Below are 27,306 nucleotides of genomic sequence, written 5' to 3' on the forward strand. Positions count from 1 at the left end.
TTTAGCAGAGGTTTTAGAGATGTTCTGGAAGGAGCAAGAAGCACTTTTTTAAAATTGCAATATTAAAATAATCTATAAAGATTAGCCTACCTTTGTACACAGAAGAAATTCTAAAACAGGAATTATTATAAAGTTACTAAAAAAGTATCTTTGCACATTTTATAAATTGGATAGATCTTCTATATCATATAGGCAGAATGGGATATAAATGGAAAATTGCATACCTGTTACATGACTGTTCATGCTGTACTTTGCCTGCAGAAACTGCAATGTTTATAGATCAAACAGCCTGTTTGTAGATAAAACAGGTTGACCTTAGAGGGAAAAATACTTAAAAACCACTGACTTTTGGCTTGTTGAGTTTATGGAGCTTTTTCCACCGTTCCTACACTAACTATATTTTATTGAATTTGAATAAAGGTCGTTCAAAAACTTATAGGAAAAATATAATTGTTATATTAAATTTTGGAATGTTACAGTTTTGCATATTTTTCAATAGGAATTCTTATAACATTTCAGAGGAAAATCTATAGAACAATCAGATTAATACTGTACAAGTCAATTTAATTATGGTAACTAAAAATCACTTTTTTTTTTCCTACAATGCAATCTTCTTTTATTAAATTATTTATTTATTCTAATTTGTTATATATGATGGCAGAATGCAATTCATTTCACATTATATATAGAGAGCACAATTTCTCAACTCACTGATCATACACAAAGTATTTTCACACCATTTGTGTAGAACTCATTCCACCATCATTCCTACCCCTAGACCCCTCCTTTCCCCTCCCTACCCTTTGCCCTATGTAAAGTTCATCCATTTCTCCCATGCTCTGCCCACCCATTGCCATTATGAGTCAGCATCCTCATATCAGAAGAAAACATTCTGCCTTTGGTTTTTTGGGATTGGCTTGCTTCACTTAGCATTATATTCTCCAACTTCATCCATTTACCTGCAAATGCCATGACTTTATTCTCTTTTAATGCTGGGTCATGTTCCATTGTGTATATATACAAAAGTTTCCCTCTCCATTCATCTACTGAAGGGCATCTAGGTTGTTTTCACAGTTTAGCTATTGTGAGTTGTGCTGCTATAAACATTGATATGGCTGTGTCCCTGTAGTATTCTGTTTTTAAGTCCTTTGGGTATAAACCCGAAAGTGGGATAGCTGGGTCAAATGGTGGTTCCATTCCCAGATTTCCAAGGAATCTCCATACTGCTTTCCAGATTGGCTGCACCAATTTGCAGTCCCACCAGCAATGTATGAGTGTGCTTTTTCCCCTACATCCTTGCCAATACTTATTATTGTTTGTATTCTTGATAGCTGCCATTCTGACTGGAGTGAGATGAAATCTTGGAGTAGTTTTAATTTGCATTCCTCTAATTATTAGAGATGTTGAACATTTTTCATGATTGTTGACTGAGAGATGTCTGTTCAGTTTATTGATTAATTTTGTGTGTGTGTGTGTGTGTTAAGGTTTTTGAGTGTTTTATATATACTAGAGATTAGTGCTCTGTCTCATGTGCTTGTGGTAAAGATATGCTCCCTATTTACCTCACTGAATGTTTCTTTGGCTGAGAAGAAGCTTTTTAGTTTAAATCCATCCCATTTATTGATTCTTGGTTTTCATTCTTGCGCTATAGGAGTCTTATTAAGAAAGTTGGGGCCTAATCCGACACGATGGAGATTTTTTTTTCCTTCCATTAGGCACAAGTTCTCTGGTGTAATTTCTAGGTCTTTGATCCACTTTTAGTTGAGTTTTGTGCATGGTGAGAGATGTTTAATTTAATTGTGTTACATGTGGATTTCCAGTTTTCCCAGCACCATTTGTTGTAGAGGCTATCTTTTCTCCAATGTAAGTTTTTGGAGACTTTGTCTAATATACGATAACTATAGTTATGTGGGTTAGACACTGTGTCCTCTATTCTGTACCATTGGTCTACCAGTCTGTTTTGGTGCCAATACTATGCTGTTTTTGTTACTATTGCTCTGCAGTATAGTTTGAGATCTGGTAAAGTAATGCCACCAGCTTCACTCTTCTTGCTAAGGATTGCTTTGCCTATTCTGAGTCTCTTAATTTTCCAGATGAATTTCATGATTGCTTTTTCTATTTCTATAAGAAATGTCATTGGGATTTTAATTGGGATTGCACTGAATCTGTATAGTGCTTTTGGTAGTATTGTCATTTTGACCCTATTAATTCTGCCTATCCAAGAACAAGGTAGATCTTTTCATCTTCTAAGGTCTTCTTTAACTTCTTTCTTTAGTGTGTTGTAGTTTTCATTGTGAAGGTCTTTCACCTCTTTCATTTATTCCCAAGTATTTTATATTTTTTGAGGCTATTATAAATGGGGTGGTTTTCCTAGTTTCTCTTTCAGCGGATTTGTTACTGATGTACAGAAATGCCTTTGATTTATGTGTGTCAATTTTATATCCAGCTACTTTGCTGAATTCATTTATTAGTTCTAGGAGATTTCTGGTGGCATGTTTTGGGTCTTCTGGGTATAGAATCATATCATCTGTAAATAGTGATAATTTGAATTCTTCTTTTCCTATCCACATCCTTTTAATTTCTTTCGCCTGACTGCTCTGGCTGGAATTTCAATAATTATGTTAAATAGAAGTGATGACAGAGGGCATCCCTGTCTGAATTCAGTTTTTAGAGGGAATGCTTTCAATTTTTTTCCATTTAGAATGATGCCTGGGGCTTAGCACAGATAGCCTTTACAATGTTGAAGTATGTTTCTGTTTTCCCTAGTTTTTCCTAGCATTTTGAACATAAATGGCTGCTGTATATTATCAAATGCTTTCTCAGCATCTATTGAGATGATCATACGATTTTTATCTTTGAGTCTATTGATGTGATAAATTACATTTACTGATTTCCATATGTTGAACCAACCTTGCATTCCTGGGATGAACCCTATTTGATCATGATGCACTTTTTAAAAAAAAAAAAATTTACTTTTTTTAGTTTTAGTTGGAAACAATGTCCATTTTTTATTTTTTTATGTGGTGTTGAGGATCGAACCCAGTGCCCCATGCATGCCAGGCAAGCTCACTACCACTTGAGCCACATCCCCAGCCCCAGTGCACTAACTTTTTAAGCAATAAAGCAATAAATTTTAACCAACAGAGACTTTTAGAACAATTTGCATAAGTAATTAATTTATCCTTTTAATAGAAGGAAAAGAGAAAGGAAATGGGTAAGCAAGTCATGGAGGGGATAGTACTGGGAATTAAATTACATTATATACTTTTATGAATATGAAAAATGAACCACACAATTATGAATAACTAGAATACACTAATAAAAATAACAAATTTTGGAAAAAATAACTGTTTGCCACTTCAGATGGACAGTATTTGTAAGAAATAAGTTATCAGGTAAGAGTGCACCAGTAAGCTGAAGCATAACCAAGCAAATTGATACAGAGATAAAAGGAAGAAATTAATGTAATAGATGTAAAATCTTAGCAGAGCACAATGGAAAAGAAACCAGGCATGGAAGTGTATGCCTGTAATCCCAGCTACTCAGGAGGCTGAGGCAGGAGGATCCACATTTGAGGAATAAACTTTTCAGTCTTTGCAATTTGGCATCCTTGATAAGAAATGTTTTATGGAATCTTTGACATTCAAATGATTTGTAAAGAAAAAAACAATAAGAGTGAATTTGACAGAAACAAAGATATTTTAAAAGTACCCTGATAATATCTACTTACTATTTTACCAAGTTGTTATTCTTGCACTAGGTATGTATGTGTACATATCACTAATTCAATTTTCATTTCTATAGGAATTACCCAGAAGCTATCACTGGTGAGCTGCACTGGCATATAAACAGATTCAGTTATCGTCCACACACACACACTCTTGCCAATACCTACACATGCCTGACAGTATATATGAACTTGGCTTAAAGAATGCATCAGCCATAGCTTCTGGAATAGATGTTTTACTCATTGAAACACTACACCAGCTCTATTCTATATTCATTTTTAGACATATCAGTTTCTCAGTCATATTTATTTTTCCATTTTCTGTTAATATTTTCATGACTTCTTCTGAAGTCACTGTCACAAAAATCAAGTCAGGGTAATGGCCTCTTTCCTACTAAAACAAATCACTTCTGCCTCTATAGTCACATTTAAAGAGAAAGAGGAACAGATAAGAGATATTCTGTGATAATTTTATTCCTCCAAATATAACCTCTCAGACATTTCATACTGCAGGAATAACTTTGGCAGACAGCATGAAAGAACTTAATTTTTATTGCATGCATTATGTGCTAGCCTATGTTACAAACTTTCACATACAATTTCTCACAACTCTATAAGACAGGCACTTAGTAGTTTCATTTACATATATAAAGAAACTGAAGCTCTGAGTAAATTAAATGTTTGTCGTGTGACCTTAGTAACACAGTGTACATTTTAATATAGTTCTCACTGAAGAGTTCATGCTTTTGCCATTATATTAAAGAAATATGTAAAATATTAAAACATTCTTTCATTTTTCTTTCTGTGCTGAGGACTGAACCCAGGGCCTTACACAAGTAAGGAGGCTCCAAGCTATACCACACCAAGCTATATCACCAGCTCCATTCACATGGCTTAAAAAAAGTATAAAAGTACATATACATATGGACATATACGCACAGAGTAAAAAATGTTCCTCTTATTTTTCATTTACCCCCACTGATCAAAATAATCTGTGTCTGCATATGTATATCTTATTCCTCCCTCCTTAAATAAATAGTAGCATACTATGCACACTGTTTTCCACTTAAAAGTGTCAATTAGAATTACAAATGCATAACCCTCTGATCCTATAATTCCACTTCTTAGATTTTCCTACAGACAGACATATGAAAGGACTTCTGTATAAATTATTTTAATACATATTTATAAAAACTGCATTACTACATATTTAATATTATTTTGAGTATTGCATGTAAAAATGATGTCAGAAGTAACTTAAATATCCACTGATGGAAGACATTACAAATAGTACTATGAAATACTATTCCACTGGAGGAGAGATTAAGTCATAATATGAAAAGATATTCCAAATATAAAGATAAGTCATCAAAAATTAAAAAAATGGATATTATCCAGTACATATAACAATGTAGGAAATATATCTTTGCACACATAATTGATGAAGCATTTGCAGGTAGAGCCTTTTTAGAGCAATTTAGCAACAGGCATCAAAACAAAATATACATTATGTTTTTACTTAGCAGTTTCTTAAAAAACCTATTCTAGAGAAAAATGCTTACATATATGAAATGATGCATATATTATGCCCTTTGTAGTATTGTTTGCAATATTACTAACTGGAAATAATCTAAATGACCTTCAGCAGAGAAATGAGTAAATAAATAATGCAGTACTTATGCACTATACACAAAGCAGTTATTAAAAAGAACATAGATCTCTGGTGGCATTTCAAAATAACCACAGATATTTTTCAGCTAAAATACAAATTGCAAAATGTATCTAACATTTTATTTATATGAAATCAGGAAAACAAAAATAAAATGAAATAAGAATGTCCCATACATATAGTCATTTTTAAAATGAAAACTTATTATTATAATGAGTAAAGAAATACAAGAAATACAACAGGCAAAGCCTATCTTTGTGATGGCCAAAGGATAAAAACAATCAAAATTCTGAGGCCTTTACTTCCTATTATGAACTCAACTTATGAATTTATTTCAGAAATGATACCAAAATGTAATTTATAAAAATCTAAGTAGAAATACAAAATCTCAAATGTCACATCATTACAATGAAGTCTTGTATAAAGCCTGAATGATATTTTTAGTAATGAGTTTATAGGACTGACATGGGTTGTTAAGTTACTTGAAAAAAAAAATATATATATATATATTATATATCCCATAGAGGACCTGAGAGTGGTCTTCATACACAGAGAACATAGTAAGTAAAAAGCAATGTAAGAAACCAAAATTTTGCAATACTGAAACTCAAACTGAGTCACTTGACAACAGGTAATCCCCTGTCTAGAGGCTTTCAAATCAGTTACCAAATTAGAGATGAGGTGTATGATTTAGAATTTTCCCATTTTATATAGAAACGAGAGCAAAAGGCTACAAATAAGAGACAATTACTGTTCTTAAAAAAAAAAAAAAACTATGCCCACATGTAACATAAATAACATGGAATGAATTAAACATCAAAATTGATTCTTAAAGTTATAATCATAGCATAACTGGATAGTATCACTGTTGGCTTTTAAAACTAGGCAACAAAATCGACACCGACTTGGGACCAAAGAATGAAAAATAAAGAAAATGATAACTGTGGAATATAAGACAGCATAAATAATAAGAACAAGTACCATTAAGTTCAAAAGTCAGAAACATGGAAGATACATGGGCTGAAAGTTGGGTTCTTTGTAAACCCTCCACCACCACCACTTTGTTGAGGATTTGTTCTACACTTAATTACTCCCACAGACAAAAAACTCTTCTTTAAAAAAAACCTCTTCTTCAATATTACAAAGAGCTGAGAATTACACAGTAAATTTTTGGCAATTAACTTGGAGAGACTGTTGCTTGGAGCTGCTACATCCAAACAGTGAGTTTCTCAGCAAACAGGACCTGCTGTGGTCCATAGACTAATCTCTGTTGAGGGCCCCATTGAGAGACCCACATATTCTATTGCTCAGTGCCAACACCCTTTTCAATACTCCAAAGGTTCACTTGCAACTCTGCATAAATTGCCAGTTTCTCTTGGCTCCAGAGACAGCTTCACCTGCAGGGTTTCATTTTTCTGTTTGACACCTTAATGTTGATTTTCCTGAATACTACAAAAGAGCCTTCGCCAGTGCTTCTCACACAATTACACAATCACTCCATTGTAACTCAGAAGAGGATTAATGATTGGGTTTTATTTGATTGTAGTTTTGATTAATCCTGACTTTGTTTAATTTGTGACCTTTGCTGGAATCCCAAGGGCTGGGAATTAGAACATGCACACTGTACCACTGTACTCTGAGCAGTTTGAGCTTGCCAATTTATTTCACGCCTCATTAGCCACAAAAGCTATGAAATTTTAGTCCAAAAACAGCTCCACATTTTTTCAGGGCACGGTACAAAATCTTGTATGAGCTTTTCATTTTGATTTAAATATGGTAAGCCAATAATTAAGTCTATACTGGTTGTGCCTACAGGGTTCTAATTCCAATTGGCAGGTATCTCTGTAAAACACCATACCCAGGCAAGTCATATCACGATGCAGCTGCCCTGATTTCCCATGGCTCAGAATTAGTTTTTGTGAAGAACAGGGGAAAAAAAATCTAATTTTTAACCCCTCTAGCAAACTATAACATTCTTTTGAAAATATTTCTTTGGAATCCAAAGCAAATACATACAAATAAACTTAAGTTTGTGTTAAATCTTAAAGATATCATCCATCATGGGAAGTATGCTGTAATTTTATTTACTACTTGAGAATCGGGTAAAAAAAAATTACAATAATGCATGCTTTATAAAAGCTTTACATTTTAGAGTTCCAGAATCAACAAGTTGCTCATGAAAAACTATAGAAGCCCTTTTCTATATTACTCAAGTCTGACACAGCAGATTAACTAAAAGATTTATTAAATTTTTCTGATTTTTAATGTAGGTGAGGTCCAAAGCTAAGGGTATGAGCTGATGCTTTAAGCTCCCCATGTCACTGTCTTTTTTATATTCTTAAAATTCTGGTTTTCAAATGTCTTAAGTACATTTCAAAGCAATTCCAATTTTAAACACTTTAAATTAAAAAAATATTCTACCAATATTCAATAATTGTTTTACTTTTACCTAAAAGAACAAGAGCAACTTTCTTCTCCCTTCACCCTTTATCTTTCTTTTTTTTCTTTCTGAGACAGGCTTGGAACTTATGGATGCAAGCAATGAATCATTCCTGCCCAAACCTCCCAAGTAGCTGTGATCATAGGCATGCACCACTGTGCCCAGCTATAGCAAGAGCAATTTTCTGATGACTTACCTGTATCGATTTTCCCCAAACTTGCAGCATTAGCTTCATACAAATATTTTTCTTATTCAAGTACCTCATTGGATCATTTAATATAATTTCAAAAATAACTAGAAAAAATAAGTTTGGGAACAAACATAACTAATTTTTAATAATAATACAATAGACTCACACAGACATGCATGGTATATTTGAAAGTATCTAATAACTGGGCATCAATTGGTTCAGCTAACAGAAAATTAAGTCTCAATTAATCTAATAAGTATAGTTTAGGGAAGGTTTTTCAAAAGAGTTTCTTATATATTTAATAATGGCCAGTACTAGGCTAACCTATTAAAAGTGCCTATTAGTTTCAATAAAATGCATATCATTTAAAACAGTGGATTCATGTTTTAGAAATGATATTATTATCAGTTTTATAAAGTGGTAATATATAGAAGCTACACTTCACTTTGTCTTTCTGTAAATTCAATTACTCAACATCACTCTCTTTTCTCCCCATCATGTACTAAGTCCAGAATGTAAATGAATAGAATATTTTTCAGATACAACAACACTAGGGAAGGAGTAAGTTTGGAGATAAATTTGGGAAGGAGTATAGCTTCATATTTTTAAGATTCATTAAAAGGCTTAGGGTATAGCTCAGTGGAAGAGCACCTATCTAGTTTGTGCGAGGCCCTGGGTTTAATGCCCAATGCTGGGAGAAAATTAAATTAAATAAATAAAAAAAAAAAGAATACCTGTAGAAAAGCTTCTGAGTATGGTCATTACTGACTAAAATCCAATGAAGAGATACCAGAAATAAAAGTCTTTTATGGCACTAGAACATAAGGCATGTTATATCTGGACATACTTTAGTGAGGTTTTGGATTAGATAAAATAGGTAAGACCAAAATGGACAGAATAAAACAGAAAACAAACAAACAAACAACAGCAAATGAACCAAGAAACACAATAAAATTTATCTTAAAAAGTTACTTATCTGTGTCTATTTAAAACTGGTTGCCACTTATTATAATGTGGAGGAAAAACATACATGTTCATGGCTTCAATTTTATTTTAAATAAGCAAGGTTTGTCATTGAATTATACATTTATTTCCTAAAAAGTTCCACGAACTTAATTGTTACAGGAAAGGAAAAATTTGGCTAGAGTTTGAATTTCTTCATTGAATCATTCATTGTGTACTTGTCTAAAATTATAGTATAAAAGTATATTGAAGTAGAATTATAGGGCTGAAAATTTTAGGTACTTTTAATGCTTTTGATAAATATGAGCAAACTGCCCTTCAGAAAGCCTTACTACTTTAGATTGTCTAACTGTGCCTGAGAATACCTGTTTGTTTTTTCCTTTTTTTCTTTTGGTGCTGGGGGTTAAACTCAGAGCTTCAGGCATGCTAATCATGTAGTCAACTACTGAGCTATACCACCAGCCTTAATTTTTTTGGTGGCACTGGCTATTACATCTCTGCTATTATGTTAGATTTTCAGAAAGTTATCTTTCATTTTATTTTGTCATAAATGAGCTTAATATTTTCTTTTCTTTTTTTTTTTTAGAGAGAGACAGAGAGACAGAGAGAGAGAGAGAGAGAGAAAGAGAGAGAGAGAGAGAATTTTTAATATTTTATTTTTTAGTTTTTGGCAGACACAACATCTTTGTTTTTGTATGTGGTGCTGAGGATCAAACCCAGGCCGCACGCATGCCAGGCGAGCAAGCTACTGCTTGAGCCACATCCCAGCCCAATATTTTCTTATAGCTTTAAGAGGCCATCTGCATATGCATTTTAATGAATTACTTATGTTCTCTGCATACTTTTCTATTAGGGCTAGTAACTCCCTCATGTTCTACAGTGTATGAATCACCTTCCTGGGGTTAAAATTTTACCCTTCTCATCTTTTAAAAACAATAGGCTATGAAGGAAGCACTACCAAAGTGAAGAGGTAGAAAGTGAGCATATTAGCAAGGTAGACTCTCTAGCCAATCCCCACCAATACATCATAAAAAAAGAGTAAGGAAAGATTTTAGAAAGAATATTTGATATTTTTGGGAAAAAATGTTGAAACCAATACAAAGAAAAATCAGAAAACTTTTGGTCTTAACACAGATACTATTCATTTTTAAAATAAAGTTCGATTTACCTATGGAAGCTGATTAGCCTCTTTGTAGTGGTTAGAATTTCTTTAAAGGTCTGACTCTGGTCCTATAATCCTATCGAGACAAAAGAGTCTAATATGCTAGGCAATATGGAATTAGTCTGCCTCTAAACAGGACACACACTGCAAGTTCCTAGTTTGATAATTATCCCCTCAACCTTGTTTAGTAACAGAATCTGGACTTTGTATCAGACAGCCATTGCCCAATTAAAACTTGATTTTCAAGCTTTTCTTACAGCTTTGTGTATGCGTGTTTGTGTGTGGGGAGGATCAGGGCAGTACTACACAGTCAATAAGAAAAGAGGAAATCTAGTGGTAGGTCTTTGATATGGCTACTGTTGTTTTGATGAAAGAGTTAGACCCCAGTTGGCTCATACATTTAGCTTCTTGTCTTTCTTCATAGTCTGCAATATGCATGCAAGGCCTCTGTGCACAGCCATTTTGCAAGCATGGGGATAAAAGTGATACACTAAGGATAGCAGGAAAAGATAGTCCATGGTATCATGGAATCACTGTAGCAGCCTGAAGTTGCCTAACTTTCCATTTCTTTTTGGGTAAGAAAAATAAACCCTTATTTTATTGTCTCATGCTTTTATTGTAATAGGAACATCATTTGGATTTGTATTAAAAATGAACAAATAGAATCCTGAATGATAGTGAAGTTACCTGTCCAAAGTAATAATCTACAAAACTCATTCCAGCATTTATATCAGATAGTTTAGAGTCAAGAGAAGAGTTAGGGAAACTGGTTCTGCTTATTCAAGGGAACATGTAAATATTAAAAGTGGCTGCAGCAGAAACTGCCATAGAAAGAAACATTTAAAGTAAAACTTAAAAACAATTCAACTCATGTGAAAGAATCAAATAGCTCATAAACATGGTGGATAATTCATGCCTAAAATTAAGTGTAATTTAGCAGAGGGAATTATCTTTCAAGTGAGGAGAGTATCAACCAAAGTCAATATATTAAATGTTTATAAATCAAAAAAACTGCTTTGCTTCTCTGCAAAACAAGTAGATTGTCAAAAGAATCATTGTCACCATTAGTGAGTTAGGAGGTCACAAGCAAATAAATCAGTTTCTTTTGCCTCTGGCAACTGTTTTTCTTTAGCACCTGTGCTGCTTCAGGCTACAGGTCAAGTTCAAGATACCAAAAGGGCATCAAGCAACACTATCCCCAGAATGAAAACTCCATACAGGGTAAGAGTACTATTTCCACAATGGAAATTCTGTAAGGGGATACAATCATACTCGATTACTTAGAGATGTCCAGAGCCCCACTTCTTCCCTTGGATATTGATAAAAAAATGCAAATAGTAGTCACTCACACCAGAAAATGCATTACTAATTGAAGAAATTATGCTATTCAACCCCTTAGATACAAAAAATGAAAGGAGGTTGTTGGGAGAAAAAAAGAGACGTTAGTTTTCAAATAATGAAACTATGTACCTTGGGTAATACAAAAAAATAGTTTAATTTTACGTAGTGGAAATTTAATCATATACCGCCAATGGAAACGTTTTTAATATTACTCAAACCTAATCAAATTTCATACTAGTCATCTGGTGAAAACATTTTTTTTTTTTTTTTGCTATATAATGCATCTCCACAGGAAGAAAGAAAAGCTTGGCTAGTCAAGTGAAATAGCCAAAGGGATAACTGATAACTTTATACAGTAATTGTTCTTTTTTAAACAAACAATAAAACAGTACTCATAAATTTTATGCCAAGGTTGGTTACCATTTCCCAGAACTTCAGGTCTAAAACAACTTTTACTAGTTTAGTCCTGGTTGCCTGGAACACTGGAAAAACCAATATAGTTTTACCTACACAGGAAAAAACCTGAAATTTTCAGATGCTTATAGGCAAGTGATAAGGAATCACTTTAATAGGACAACTATAGAATTAGGTTAGAAGAAAGAATAAAAATACTACTAATTATTTTCCCGGAAATAACAAAGGGCAAAGGTGTGGTTAGAGCTGTTACTTTCTTAGGCTCTTAAGATCTTTTGTATTAATCAATTTTGAGGCTGGTCTCATACCTCTAATGCTACTAGTTTAATAAAAAGCAATATCAACAATTTCAATATTCTGTCAATAGAACAGGGATGAGAAATTAATGGTCAATTTTTCCTGCAGATGCACAAAGTAGTTGTCTGTTTTAGGGTTCTTAATCATTTGAGACTGTTCAAGCCATCAGTAAGAGGCATGGACAAGGTCCCAAAACCCTGTGTCTGTTCAAGATCACACCAGAAAGAAAATCTAACTGCTAAAAGTTGCAAAATACAAACTTGATTGTTGATATCTTGTATCCTTATAGGTTCCCCTGGTTAGGACATTCTCATCTTGGACATTTCTACACTTGTTTCCAGTCTCACTCATATGTGAGTTGACTGGCTGGTTTGGAAGAAGGAGGTGAACATGCTCAGCTCAACCTCTTCTGCTCTTCTCTCTTTAGATATGGCTGCTACATACGAGGTCCATCCTGGTCTACTTCCTGCCATGTAGTAAGAAGTCTGCAGTTATTTACAGTGCTAGTGGAAAGATCTAATTCAGGAAAAATATTAGTAAGGCCATTTGGATGCAAATAAAACTCATGTTCTCTAATCACCTTTGTCAGTAATAAACACTGTTTTTGATTTCCCTTATACTGACTTCCCTGTATATTGCTCAATTGGATTCAAATTTAGAAAAAATTTGGCAAGGGATATGTAATCCATCTGACCAGAAGAAAAATTTAGGAAAAAATTCAGCCCTTTTACTCTATATAGTACCATTTAAAGCTTACAACTATTGCTTTTCTCTAATTTCCAAATATCCTAACCTCTGATTATTCACTGAAACTCTAGTAAAAAATAATTCAGCAATAATAGGCAAGTGCCTTTTAAAAGTGTTTAACATGTATAAATTCATTTAAAGTCCTCTCAGTGCTCTGTACTAATCCCCATTTTACAGATGAAAGAACTGAGTGACTGAGAGGTTAAGAATCTTGCCTTTGGTCTTAGGTAGGACATAATGAGGGCCATAATTTTAAAATCAAGTAGGGACTCTGTGTCTGTGTCCTTAAATTTTTTCCTTAAGCTGAGTGGTCTTGAGGGCATTTAAAAATGCAAAGTAAAAGATAAAAGAGAAAAAGAAAAATTTCAGCATGTACATAGGGTACTGTGTTGGTAAAAACTTATTCCAGTTGCATGTGTATCAGGGAGAGGAGTGTAAAATGCTTTTCTTATTGGTGTCAGCAAAAAAATTAAGAGCTATTGTTCTTTAAAACTATGCCATGCTATCTCCCCAAAGATATGCAAATATCCATAATTATTTTGTTAAAAGACTACTAAATGATTTACCCACTTCTCCAATGGTCTGACAAACTAAACTAAGATGCCACAAACACTTATTAGGTAATCCTATTGTCTACAACAAGACCTTGGTTCCCAACCTGTGCACTGTAGTAACCTAGGAATCTCAGAAGAAAACTGCAACATATTTTAAAATTTGGGAAAACACAGTGATCTGTCAAACAATATACAAATTATTAGCCTAAAGTAGTTTGTAGTTCAATATGAGATTATACTACATTATTCTTCATTATATTCTATCTTTGTGGAATTGAGATTTTGATGGTTGCTGTATATTTTAGTGTGTTTAGGACACTATAACAATATAAACTAGGTAACTTATAAACAGCAAAAATTTATTTCTCATGGTTTTGGAGACTGAAAAGTTTAAGATCAAGGCAATGGCTGATTCAGTATCTGGTGGTGGTCCACATTCTGGTTCACAGATGTGCCTTCTCACTGTTTTTCTCAGAGTGGAACTTAGCCAAGTTCTCCGGATTCTCCTTTACAAGGGCACTAATTCCATTCATGAGCGCTCCACCCTCATGAACCAATCACCTCCCAAGGGCTCTACCTCCTAACATCAGCACCTTGGGGGGCTAGGATTTCAACACATGAATTTGCGTGAAGTGGGGAGTGGCGGGCACAAACACTTAGACCATAGCTCTGTGATCAAAAGTATAGCACAGTATTGCACAGAAATCAACATGGAATAAGAAAGGAAGGTGAAGGTGTCTAGTATGATTTCAAGGTTTGAAAAACTGTGCCATGTTCAACAAGCACATATCCTATTAGGAAATAATTATGGTTAATAATAAAATTGAAATATAATTTTTCTTTAATATATCATTATTTTAAAGTGATTACAAATTTGTTAGGATATAAATATTTAAATTATAGGCACCTAAGTACTGTTAGAACTATTAGGCATTTATTTTGGCCTAGGGAGTCATAAACAATTTGTTGACTGTGCTGGAACCAAGATTATTTGAAAACCTCTACCTACTATAAAGAGACAGATGTTGTATGATACCTGGGCTCAGTGCTGTATGCTGGTGATCACAAATTCTTGAGAGACTAAGATGTGAGAACTGTGAGTTCAAGGCCAACCTGGGCAATAAGGTGAGACCTCAATCTCAAAAAAACCCCAAAATGAAACAAAACAAAAAACACTAAAGTTATGTGATAATGTCTACCATTTAAGTTTGAAGTATCTTTAAATAGTCTTTCATTGTGTATGTGGAACATAAATTGCTTTAGTTTTTCAATAAAATTTCTCATTATAATATAATTGAATATAAACTCTTTTCCCTCCCTTTCTCTCAGGTCTCTATCTGCTCTAAGTTGCTTCAAGACACTAGCATCCAAATAAAATGTGCTTCTGAAATAATCACTAATATTCATGCACAAACAAAACACCTCATAGCTAAAGAAGAAACAGAACCTCAATTGCAAAAATTACTGTAATTCAGCAGTCACCGACTTGCATCTTACCTCTATCCCTACCAGAGGCTAGGATACTGCTCAACCTTAAGGGCAATACTGCTATTTTTAAAATAATGAAATATGGTCTGACATATGTACAATGACCAAACACAAATACAACCTTTGGGATCTATGTTCTGATATTCTGAACCCTGTTGTCAGTATTCATATGGGGTTTACAATGAATCAAAGGTACCACTGTTCATATTACATTATATCTGTGATAGAGCACAATGAGATACCATAATATTTTAATTTGGTACTTTTTATTAGCTTACAGTTCAATTCAATTCTAGTCAATAAGTTAAGAGCCTTTATTTATAACACTGCTTTAAAGAGCTGTGATGAAGGAAGCCCACAGGATATGAATTCTTGGACTGAAAAGCAAATAAAAAAAATTCTAAATTAAAAACCTAAAGGAATTATCAGTTTACCTAAACAGTGATTGGTTACTAAAGGGGTTCTCTGAAATTAGCTTAAAATAAAAACAAAATACAGAGCCTTCTTAAGCTTTGAAAATGAAAATAAAGATATAGTATTAGCAGGATGCAACAGGGATGTACCCAAAGTCTTAAAATGGTAGGAGGGGACGAAGCAGCTACAGCAAAGTAACCACTTCAAACTAATGACAATCCAGAGTTCACAGGACAGAAGTAACTTCCTTCAAAATTTAATATGTAGCTTCTAAAATCTGAAATCCTGGAAAACAACAAATATTGGACTCATTCTAGTATTCTATATAATACTATAAAATGGGGTGAGGGAGTTGCAAAGAAAGAAGAAAATATATGCTCACCCAACGCAGAGTAAAATGACAAAGAACTTATTTTATTCAACATTTATTAAACTCAACTATTCCTTTATTTATTGGTTCAAAATTAAGTGATATGATTAGCTATATTCAAGAAAATCTTCCTTTTCAAAACAATCAATCTCAGAATGTGACAACAGTTCAGATTTGCTAAAAACAGCTATCTTTCAGTGATAAGAGATGGGACACTAATGAGCACTGGCATGTAATGAAAGGTCTCTCAGGATGCTCTTGCTCTGGAGCCCATCAGCACTTCCCAGAATGGTGCCTGGGAAGAATGGGCATTTACTTACATTACCCCCATATGAAACCTCCAAACTACCATCAGGTAAAAATATTTCTATTGGGATCTATGTTCTGATATTCTGAACCCTGTTGAAACCTCCAAACTATGATCAGGTAAAAATATTTCTATTGTTCACATGTAATTTGTATATAATAGTTTGTGTGTCTTGTGCAATTATTTGGATACCTCCTAACAGATGGAATAACCATAAAATGTGTAATTAACATATTCTTTAATTAGTAGAGAATGAACTATAAAATGTACATCTGTCCTGGTAAAGAAATTTTCTAATTAGGTCCCCTTCCGCACCTGGAAAGTGTTGACAGCTCCACAGGTTATCATTTTATCACAATAGGGCTTCATCCCTAGCAAGCAGTGTGTAGTATCTACTTAATCATATAACAGTTTAATTCATTTCCTGGAGTCTTAGAATTGAAGTATTGAGGAGTTTAATCATATTAGGGTTGCCAGTAAAGTACAAATAGGGAAAATGAAAAAAAAAAAAACAGACTTAGAAATGAGAAGGAATCTTCTCTAATACAATTTTACACGGACAGATGGAAACATACAAGCACAGTGTGACTGTCCTGTCCTCTCCGGGAAATTAATAACTCCTCTGGTTTCTACTTCAGTATTAACGGTTTGGGCAATTACCACATGGAATAAGCCCCTTCAATTGCACCTGGTCTACTTCCCAGCAGTAAGTTCCACTCCCAGCCTTGTCATGGCTCATTTAAATAGTACAGTATGTTCACTCTGTAAGCCAGCTCCTAGAGCTTATGCAGTTTAAGATATAATGAGATACGAAGGTGTTTATCATGAGGTAGAATGGAACTCTGAGCCAAAGAAAAAGGAGCTGGATATCATAAGCAGGCCAGGAACAGAAAAGGGTTTTTTTTCTTTAAGGTGTCCTGGAAAAATAAACTATCCCATAAGACACACATAAAGTTTGGGTAAAGGCAAAAATTCGAAGCAGAAATAACTTACAAAAATGTAGGAAACAAAATAACATTTCAAAAATCAAGATGAAGAGCAGTAAGTACAACTTTCATCATTGCCTTTTGCTGCCTTTCCATATAAAACTGTGGTTCAATAGAGTTGTAATTTATCCCATTGCATAAACAATGGCAAAAATTTTGCAACAGATACCCTAAAGAGCAGCAATCAAAATTCATGTGATGAATTTTTAAGATTTCAGGAAGGAAAACTATGTGTATAAAAAATAGTGGCTGTCAAAAATTAGGACAGGAGACATGGAGAAAAAACTAAAGAACTGAAAATAAATTTGATTTAAATTGGAGCTTATATTTCTGATAAGCACTGTGAACAAACCCAATGTAAAAGGACCCTTCCCTCTTATTTCAAGGGCATTAAAATATATGTTTAAGTATAAAATATTTGCTAAATCAGAAGGGCCAATACTGAAGAAAGAACTCAAAAGACAGAGAGCACTGATGAGAATTTAAGTAGAAACGGCTCATGGGAGTCAAAAACTAGATTCTAGGCCTTACTAGCTGAGAATCAGGGTGGAAGTTCCAGGATTCAAGTTAAAGGAGAGATAGAGCTAACGTCTCCATTTAAAGTTAAAGGAAATCATAAAGGTTGGCTCCCTCTGTAAAAACAGAGACCTTTGGGAAAACTTCCTACCAGCCCAATGAAGCAGCCAAAGACCCTAGTGTTACGGGTGGGGAAAGACTCACTTATGAGAAATCACTATATGAGAGAGAGAGAGAGAGAGAGATTTCTATGCAAAGAAAATACCATAAAAATAAACAGTGAATGTAGTAGATATACACAGAGACAAAGCTGACCTGAAGGAACAGGACTCCCAAGAAAAGCAGCTCCACAGAAGATAAATTTGTAATCATATTACTAACCATACAAAAAAACCTATCCCTATGAGGACAAGTTAAGAGCTACAACAAACAAGAGACTTCACATTGTAAAAACAGCAATAATAGAACCGTGTTAGAGGACCTTTATCCAACATCCCCTTTCCTAGTTCTAATTTTTCCATCTACGTTTTTTTCATGTATCCATATCCCTCTGAGTGGCTGAAAGACACTATCTCTAAGACCTCAAAGGCAGATACTGATTAGTCTTAAGCCAAAAAAGTAAATGCCACTTTCCCTTCCCAATGCTTGGCATGTGACTCATCTGGAAAAGAAGACATTGAAGGAGACATTGGAGGAGGCAGGAGAGAAGGACTTCTGAGAAAGATTTTCTCATGCCTGAGAAAGAGACTCAGAACACCTGGAAATCATCCTGATAAAAGTCTAAGGATAAAATCCAAATAGTCTAATACTCTGTTATCCTTTGAATCTAAAAATGGTCCCCTAAAGAGCTTATGTGTTAGGCAATGCAGGAGTGCACAGAAGTGAACTGATTAGATTATCAGAGTTGTGACCCCATCAGTGGATTAATCAGGTAGATTAAAAATCTGAAGGGACTAGTGGTTTGTAACTGTAGGGAGGCATGCCCTGGTTGGAGGAAGTAAGTCACAGAGGGCATGGCCTTAGGCTATATCTGTCCCTGATCATTTCCTTTCTACCTCTGTACTCTCTAGCTGTCAAGAGCTGAGCAGTACTCCTCTGCCAGGGCCTTCCATCTTGATGTTCTGCCTCACTCCAGGCCAACAACAAAGGACTCAGCTGACCATGAATTGAACCTCTGAAAATAAAGTTTTTCTCCCTGTAAATTGCTTGTCGAGCATTTTGGTCACAGCAAAGAAAAGCTAACATATGCCTAAACACCTAGTGAGTGGGTAATTCTATTGTAGTAATATTTATGTCTCTGTGCTTTCTTTTATAGAATTTGTGCTCACAATAATGTAATAATACTGTAAAACCATTAGTGAATACCTCTCTTCCCACCCCCAATTTTAGGAAATTAAACCAGCAAACTTGAGATAACACACAGGTTAGAAGAAAAGCTTAGGAAACCAGAAGACTTATAATACACAAGAAAATCTCTATCAAAACTTTGGATATAACTAATGGAGTACTTAAAGAAAAATTTATAGATTTCTATTATGACGAAAAATATTTCATTCAAATAATGTGGAAAAAATAGTCATGGTCAATCTAAAGAAAATAAGGAGGTAATAATAGAATAGAAACAAATGAAATAAAAACAAACATAGTCAACAAAATCCAAATCTGGTTCCCTGAAAAGAAACGTAACATAGGAAAACCTCTGGGAACAGTGAATAAGAAATAAAAGTCACAAAGTGTAGGAATAAAAATAGGGCATAAATACAGCACAGATATAAAATGCATTCACTAATCAAGATTAAGAGCACTGTAAAATGAACAAGAAAACTCAACTGTAGTATACCACTGAAATCTTGGGGCTGGCCTTTCCAGCTACTTGTGCCACCATAACTAATGACACTAATACACATACAACAGGATACACAAGAGTAAATTTATAAATATAACCTTTTTTACACACCTGCATTAAAGAAATTAGAGAAAAGTATCATTCATGATAGCAAACGAAGTTCTCAAGGATTAAATCTAATATAGATATGTGAGAACCTTTGCTGAGAAAATACAAAAGATGTCAATGAAGATCACAAAGGAGAACTTGAACAGATGATGATGGAGGATGGCAAAACTATGTTTTAAAATACTAAAGTTTGGCAAATGAGTCTATAAAGTCAATTAAAATTCCTATCAAAGTCTCATAAGGATTTCTTTCCTTTCCTTTTTTAATTTTTGGTACTGTGGATTGATTGAACCAGGGGTGTTGTTTAACCATTTCCTACCTCTGTGTCCCAAGTCAGTGGGATGACAGGTGAGTGCCACTATACCCAGCTTTTAAAAGAATTTTTTTCAAAAAAACTACTCAGCATCATTATAAAATTCAGATGAAAGGGTAAAGGTTCCAAAACTTCTAACAAAGAACAATGAGGGGAGATTTGCTCTATTATATTCCAGAATCTAAAAGTAAAATAGTAAATAAAACAGTAATAGTAAATAGGTTAGTGAAACATTGCACTTAGCCTAGAAACAGATTCAAGCACAGACAGACTTTATTAAATTATGTGAGCAGGATTCTGACTGTCTTTCCATTTGGAAAACTAAAGAACCTTCCTCATGCTAAATACAGTTCAGTCATATTAAAGACCTACACAAAGTTTAACACATACACAAACAACTTTATTAAAATACATAAACTGCAAAGTCTTTAACATATACAAAAAACTCTATTAAAATATATATCTCCTCCAAGAGGTTTTATCAAAAGATGCACCTCACTCACATTGGCTGTTTGTTGATATTTGTTCAAAAAACATTACACTTTGCTCTATAATTATTTTAAACATAACATTTTATGTGTACATGCCTGTGAGTTCTGTGAAGGTAGGAAATAACACCTCAGTGAAGGTTTTATCTAGTTTCCAGCATAGTTTTAGAGCATGTATAGTGCAGAAATAAGGTATAAATAATTTTTAATGTCCTAAAACCCAAAACAAAACAAAACAAACAACACACTAAGTGATAGGAAGACTAGTGATGCCTAGGGAGATGTAGGCAGGTTTCCCAGCATCCAGTGGGATTTGGTTTGAGCCATGAGAGAGTAGAATCAATCTTACAAGGCAAAGTAATGGAAAAAGTAGTTACAGTAGTATAATTTTAGGAATGGAGATAAGAAGTATAAAGGAAAATAAAGTCAGAAATATGTCTAAGGATAAAACTACGTAGGACTGAGTGAAACACTGAGCTTCTGAAGGTTTCCAAACACAAGTGCAATGTAATTACATTTATGCCCTTAATGAAAGCAAGGGACTTATTTCTTTGAGCAACTTTTCAGAAAGAAAATGTTTTGAAATTCACCCATGTTTGCGGTAGGTCACCACAGTACTTTTGTTCAGTCCATATTAAATTCAGTAATGTGGACCACACTGCTAAATCCCAAAGATGAAAAGCAAAAATAAACAAACAAACAAATAAATAAATAAATAAAATAAAAGCAAGCAAAAGCAACAACATGAGACAAATACATTTCATATTATCAAACCATGGCATGAAATGGATACTTCTAAAATCCACCTTTGCCCAAAGTGACAGAGAGATTTCCATTCATATTTTTGAAAGTTAATAAGAGTATCTACACACATCTCTGAATCAATCATACTTTTTGAAGAAGAGAGGGCTACCCTATTTTCTTTGTTACACATTTTATAAGCTTAATCTCTAGCTCCAGGTTTTGGCTACTAGAAAAAGGTATTTGGGCAACTCTGAGGATTAAAACATTTTATAAATGACCTTAAAAATCATGAACAAAAAGAAAACACAAGACAGAAAGGTAATAACAAGAAATAAAGAAGGAAAATAAAGGAATGCAGGGTAGATGAAACCAAAGACAAAATGACACTAAGAGGGTTACTGTATTTTTTGGTTACTTTGGGATAGCCAGGTAACCTCAATCACAATGCCAAAGCCCTGAAGAGGCAGCTGTATGCTTGATGGGTCTCTCCAGATTCATATACTGCTACCTGTGAAACTCAAAGATTAATTTCAAGATCAAGAGTGTTATCACTATAACATAGTGTTATCACTATAACATAGTGTTATTTTTCAGCATGTTAATACTACACTAAAAAATAACCCTATTTCTCTTTAGAAAAATGCAGGCATGTTCATAAACACGTTGAGGAGGAATAACTTCATTCTGTATGAGAAGTTACATTAATCACAATAGGATGCTACAAAATGGGATTTGTGGGGAAGGGACAAAGAAGAGAAAGAATGAGTCCAGCCACAACTGCTTTCATATGCATAGTGATCTGTTTCCCCTGACAACAGCTTATGGGTAAAATTCATGTACATCATAAATTTTTTTTTGTATTAACTGTTCCTAATCAAATGAGCATCTTTTATTGAATTTCCTGAAATCTTAAACCAGAGAGAAAATAAGAACTCTGGGTCTAAACAATGTTCAATCTGTCTTGAAGATCTAAGGTGTAGGACAGATAAAGAATATAAAAGCTTTTTGATCAGTCATTTGCCTCAATATCTACTTGATTTAATTTAAAAAAGAATTTTTTTTCTTAGTTGTAGATGGACACAATACCTTTGTTTTATTTATTTATTCTTATGTGGTGCTGAGGATCGAACCCAGTGCCTCACACTTGCTAGGCAAGTGCTGTACTGCTGAGCTAAAACCCTAGCCCCTTGATTTAATTTTGAGGATAAAATAAATCAATATAACTTAAAAACACAATTTCGTGAGTGTCAATTATATGTAAGACATGTTTGTTTCTGCAGATTCAAGAAGAGCAACAATTATGAATGTCAAGCATCTGGAAGAAGATAATAAAAACCTGCAAAAAAAAAAAAAAAACAACTACAGTCTAATGTAATGTTTCTAAATCCCACAGCAACTCAGGTAAAATTGAAGCTTAATTATTATTTCATTATGTTCATATAAGTACTTTTATCTTTAAAATCTTTTGAAGAAGAACTTTTATTCTGATTAAGTCCAATTTATTCATTTTTGTCTTTTATGGTTACTACATATTACACAGTAAGACATTTTGGGGAGCCTCAAAATTTCCTGTTTATCTTGCAAAAAATTATAGCTTTGTCTTTCATGTTTAGGTCTATGATCCATTTTGAATTAATTTTTGCATATAATATACAATTCACATTTTAATTCTATGAACACATGGTTATAATTTTTTTATTTTTATATTTATTTTTTGTTCTGGGGATTTAACTCAGGGGCATTCAACCACTGAGCCACTTCCCAGTCCTATTTTGTATTTTATTTAGAGAAAGGGTCTCAATGAGTTATTTAGTGCCACACTTTTGCTAAGGCCTCCTGCCTCAGCCTCCTGAGCCACTGGGATTACAGACATGTCCCACCTGACCGAGCCACAGTTACATTTTAAATCATTTGTTGAATAAGCAATCATTTCCCCATTAAAATGCAGAGTTTCCTTTAATCACATAAATGTGGGACTATTACTGTATGCTTTATTCTGTTCCATTATTGTATGTCTACTTTTGTGTTAATACCATATTGTTTTGGTTACTGTGGTTTTAATAATAAGACTTCAAATTAAGTAGTATAAATTTTCCATCTCTGTTCTTTTTCAACAGTAGTTTTAGCTCTGTTAGATTCAATGCAATTCTATGTAAATTTTACATTCTACTTGTTAGTTTACAGAAGTCTTTATGATTCTAACTGGGAATGTCACAAATATAAATCAACCAGGGAGAAATAGGCATCTTAGAGCTTGACTGATCCAAATCACTGACTAGGTACATCTCTATTTATTTATGCATTGTTTAATTTCTCTCAGTAATGTTTTGAAGTTTCCAGTGCGATATTTGTAAAATTTGTTAAGTATGTTGTGCATTTTATACTATTTTAAGAAATATTTTCTAATATTTCCTGAAGTTGCCATTTGTTTGTTGCTAGTTCATGGAAACAGTACTCTTTTACATACTATATAGCTCCACTTAGACACCACATATGTCTATGAATAAGGAGAGCTTTTCTACTAAATTTTTAAATTTTACCCTTCAGAATTCCCTTCCTTCCTTTTTTTTGCATGAGCTAGATCCCAAATATTAGCATAATATTGAATAGGAGGGGTTTAGGGCAGAAAACCTTGTCTCTTCCACAGTCTCAGTGGAAAAGTGTTCTACTTCTATTGCTATTTATGGTGTTATACTTTTTTCATAGGTGCTCTTTGAGCTGAAGAAACTGCCTTCTATTTCTAGTAAGCTAAGAATTTTTAATTTCATGACTATGTGTTGCCTTTTGTTAAAACCTGAATATACTGAAATGATATAATTTTGTCTTTAGTCTGTTAATGTAATGAACTTAATTAATTCATTTTTAATAATTAATAAACCTTATATCCTGGAAACAAAACTAAATCAGTTAATTATATATTAGCTTTCTTATTTATTTTGGATTTCTAAGACCTTGCTGGGGGACTATGACATTCTGAGGGAGAAAACTCTGTAATTTTCTTTTCTTTTTTCTTAACTGTCTTTGTCATGTTTGGATATAAAAGTAACTCTGGATTCATAAGCTGAATTAGTATTTCCATTTTTTGTGCCCTCTGAATAAGTTTCTTCAAGGTTATATAATTTCTTGCTCACGTTTGATAATTCAAAGTCATGTAGGACTGGCATTTTCTTTGTAGAAATGTTCTTCATAACTATTTCTTTGATTAGAAGCCTGTTCAATTTTTAAAAATTTATTTGTTCTAATCAATTATACATGACAGCAGAATGCTCTTTGATTCATTGTACAGAAATAGACCCCAATTTTTCACTTCTCTGGTTGTACACGAAGTAGGATCACACTATTCATGCAATCATACATGTAGCTAGGGTTATGATGTCAGTCTCATTCCACTGTCTTTCCTATCCCCATGCCTTCTCCCCTCCACTCCCTCCCCTTTGCCCAATCCAAAGTTCCTCCACTCATCCCATCCCCCTCATTATAGATTAGCATCCACTTATCAGAGAAAACATTTAGCCTTGGTTTTTTGGGGGATTGGCTAACTTCACTTAGCATGATATTCTTCAACTCCATCCATTTATCTGCAAATGCTATAATTTATTCTCTTTTACTGCTGAGTAATATTCCATCGTGTATATATACCACAGTTTTGATTACTTCTGAAGGAATTTTGATAAGTTGCAAACTTAACTAATAAATGTTGCTGAAAATATTGTTATTAACTTTTCAAAATGCCTTTAGAATCAGGATATTTTGTTTCATTTAAGGTACTGATAATTTGTGTGTCTTCCTTTCCCTTTGATCAGTCCTGCTATGGACCTGTTACTAATTCCTTAGGGACCAAATTCAATTTTTTGCATTGTTTTCTATTTCATTGATGTTTTACTATCTTTATTATTTTCCTTCTTTTTATTTACTCTGATTTATTTTACTTCTTTTTCTATTTCCTTCAGTGTAGAAACTCACATCACTGAATTGAAATTTTTCATCTTTTCTAACAGAGATATTTATAGATATAAATTTCACTCTAAGCACTGTTTGAATGGCATACCTAAAAAATTTCTAAACCAAATTTTCATTCAGTTCAAAATAAGCTCTGATATTCCTTAAAACTTCCAACTGAGCCATGGTATTTAGAATTATGTTACTTAATTTCCAAATATTTGAGGCAGTTTCTAAATATCTTATTTTTATTAACTTCTAACCCAATTCCATTGTGGTTAGAGAACAACTTTGACATACTGCAGTCTTTGAAAATTTATTGAGACATAACTTTTATGGCCCAGCATATGGTCTGTATTAGTGAACATTTCATGTGTACTTCATTTGCTGGATACAGTGTTCTGTTAATGTTAAATACGTTAAACTGAGAGACTTCAGATCTTTTGCATTTTTGCATTTTGTTGTTTACTATTTCTATCACCTTGTGAGCAACAGAAGTTAAAATTTTCAGTTAGGACTGAGGACGACAGATTTTTTTTTGTCTTTATCTTTCATATATTTTGAAGCTTTTATTAAGTACATACAGGCTAGGATTATGACAGCTTTCTGATAAACTGCCCTCTTTATCATTTTAAGTGCTTTATGTCTATGAATACTTTTTGTCTGGAAATCTTGTCTGTTATTAACATAGCCATGCCAGGTTTCTTATGATTACTGTTTCCAAAATCTACTAAACTCTGTATTAATTAGCTTTCTGTTACTATAACAAATACTTGACATAAAAAACTTACAAGAAAGGTTTATTTTTGCTCATAGTTTGGGAGGTTTTAGTCCATAATCAGGCCTACTGCTTTTGGGCCTGTGGTAAGACATACATTACAGTGCAACATATGGTGGAAGAAGCCCTCACCTCATGACAATTAAGAGTGAAAAAGAAAGAGGAAAAGGGTTGGGGGTCCTGATATCGCCTTTAAGAGCATGACCCCAGTGACCCAATTTCCTTTCCACAAAGCCCACTTCTTAAAGTTCCACTACTTCCCAATAGCACTACAGTTTGGTGGTCAAACTTTTTAACACAGGGGCCATTGGGAAACTTTTAAGATCCAAACTATAGCAAACTCTTTCCATTCTTTTTTTTTTTTTAAGAGAGACAGAGAGAGAGAATTTTTAATATTTTATTTTTTTAGTTTTCGGCAAACACAACATCTTTGTTTGTATGTGCTGCTGAGGATCGAACCCGGGCCACGCATGCCAGGCAAGGCGCTACCGCTTGAGCCACATCCCAAGCCCTCTTTCCATTTTTTTCATTATAGTCTATGTGCATTTCTTATCATGTGGAACTTTAACTTGTACATAGCATATATGTGGGTCTTGCTTCTTTAAAAAAAAAAAAAAGAAAAATTCACCCTAATAAGCTTTGTCCTTTATTTTTAATTTTTTTTTAAATTTTTATTGTTGGTTCTTCAAAACATTACATAGTTCTTGATATATCATATTTCACACTTTGATTCAAGTGGGTTATGAACTCCCATTTTTACCCCGTATACAGATTGCAGAATCACATCAGTTACACATCCATTGATTTACATATTGCCACACTAGTGTCTGTTGTATTCTGCTGCCTTTCCTATCCTCTGTTATCCCCCCCTTCCCCTCCCCTCCCCTCTTCTCTCTCTACCCCGGCTACTGTCATTCATTTCTCCCCCTTGTATTACTAAAACGAATAAATTAATTCAGCAAAGTAGCTGGATATGAAATCAACACCCATAAATAAAAGGCATTTCTGTATATCAGGATAAATCCTCTGAAAGAGAAACTAGGAAAACCACCCCATTTACAATAGCCTCAAAATAAATAAATAAATAAAATATTTGGGAATAAGCTTAATGAAAGAGGTGAAAGACTTCTACTATGAAAACTAAATCACACTACAGAAAGAAATTAAAGAAGACCTTAGAAGAAGGAATAGCTCCCTTGTTTTCAGATACGCAGAATTAATATTGTCAAAATGACCATACTACCAAAAGTGTTATACAGATTCAATGTGATCCAAATCAAAATCCCAATGACATTCCTCATAGAAATAGAAATAGCAGTCATGAAATTCATCTGGAAAAATAAGAGACCCAGAGTAGCCAAAGCAATCCTTAGCAGGAAGAGTGAAGCTGGTGGCATCACTATTCCAGACCTTAAATTATACTGCAGAGCAATAGTAACAAAAACAGCATGGTACTGGTACCAAAACAGGCGGGTGGACCAATGGTACAGAATAGAGGACACAGA

At 33.7% G+C, this 27,306-nt stretch overlaps 1 protein-coding gene across 20 annotated transcripts in view; it reads right to left on the bottom strand.

Annotated features, from left to right (window-relative positions):
• Erc1 (ELKS/RAB6-interacting/CAST family member 1) overlaps nt 1-27,306 on the bottom strand; it is a 1,605,700-nt gene that overhangs the window by 182,591 nt on the left and 1,395,803 nt on the right. The window contains exon 18 of one of the 20 annotated variants that reach the window (XM_048787512.1): nt 8,106-8,130. The exons of the other annotated variants lie outside the window; for them this stretch is intronic. Coding sequence (XP_048643469.1) covers nt 8,121-8,130 — 10 coding nt within the window. The 3' untranslated portion in view covers nt 8,106-8,120. Of the gene's footprint in view, nt 1-8,105; nt 8,131-27,306 lie in introns of those variants that run through there. 20 annotated transcript variants of the gene reach the window in all.

Source organism: Marmota marmota, unplaced genomic scaffold (assembly GCF_001458135.2).
Source record: "Marmota marmota marmota unplaced genomic scaffold, marMar, whole genome shotgun sequence".
NCBI lineage: Eukaryota > Metazoa > Chordata > Mammalia > Rodentia > Sciuridae > Marmota > Marmota marmota.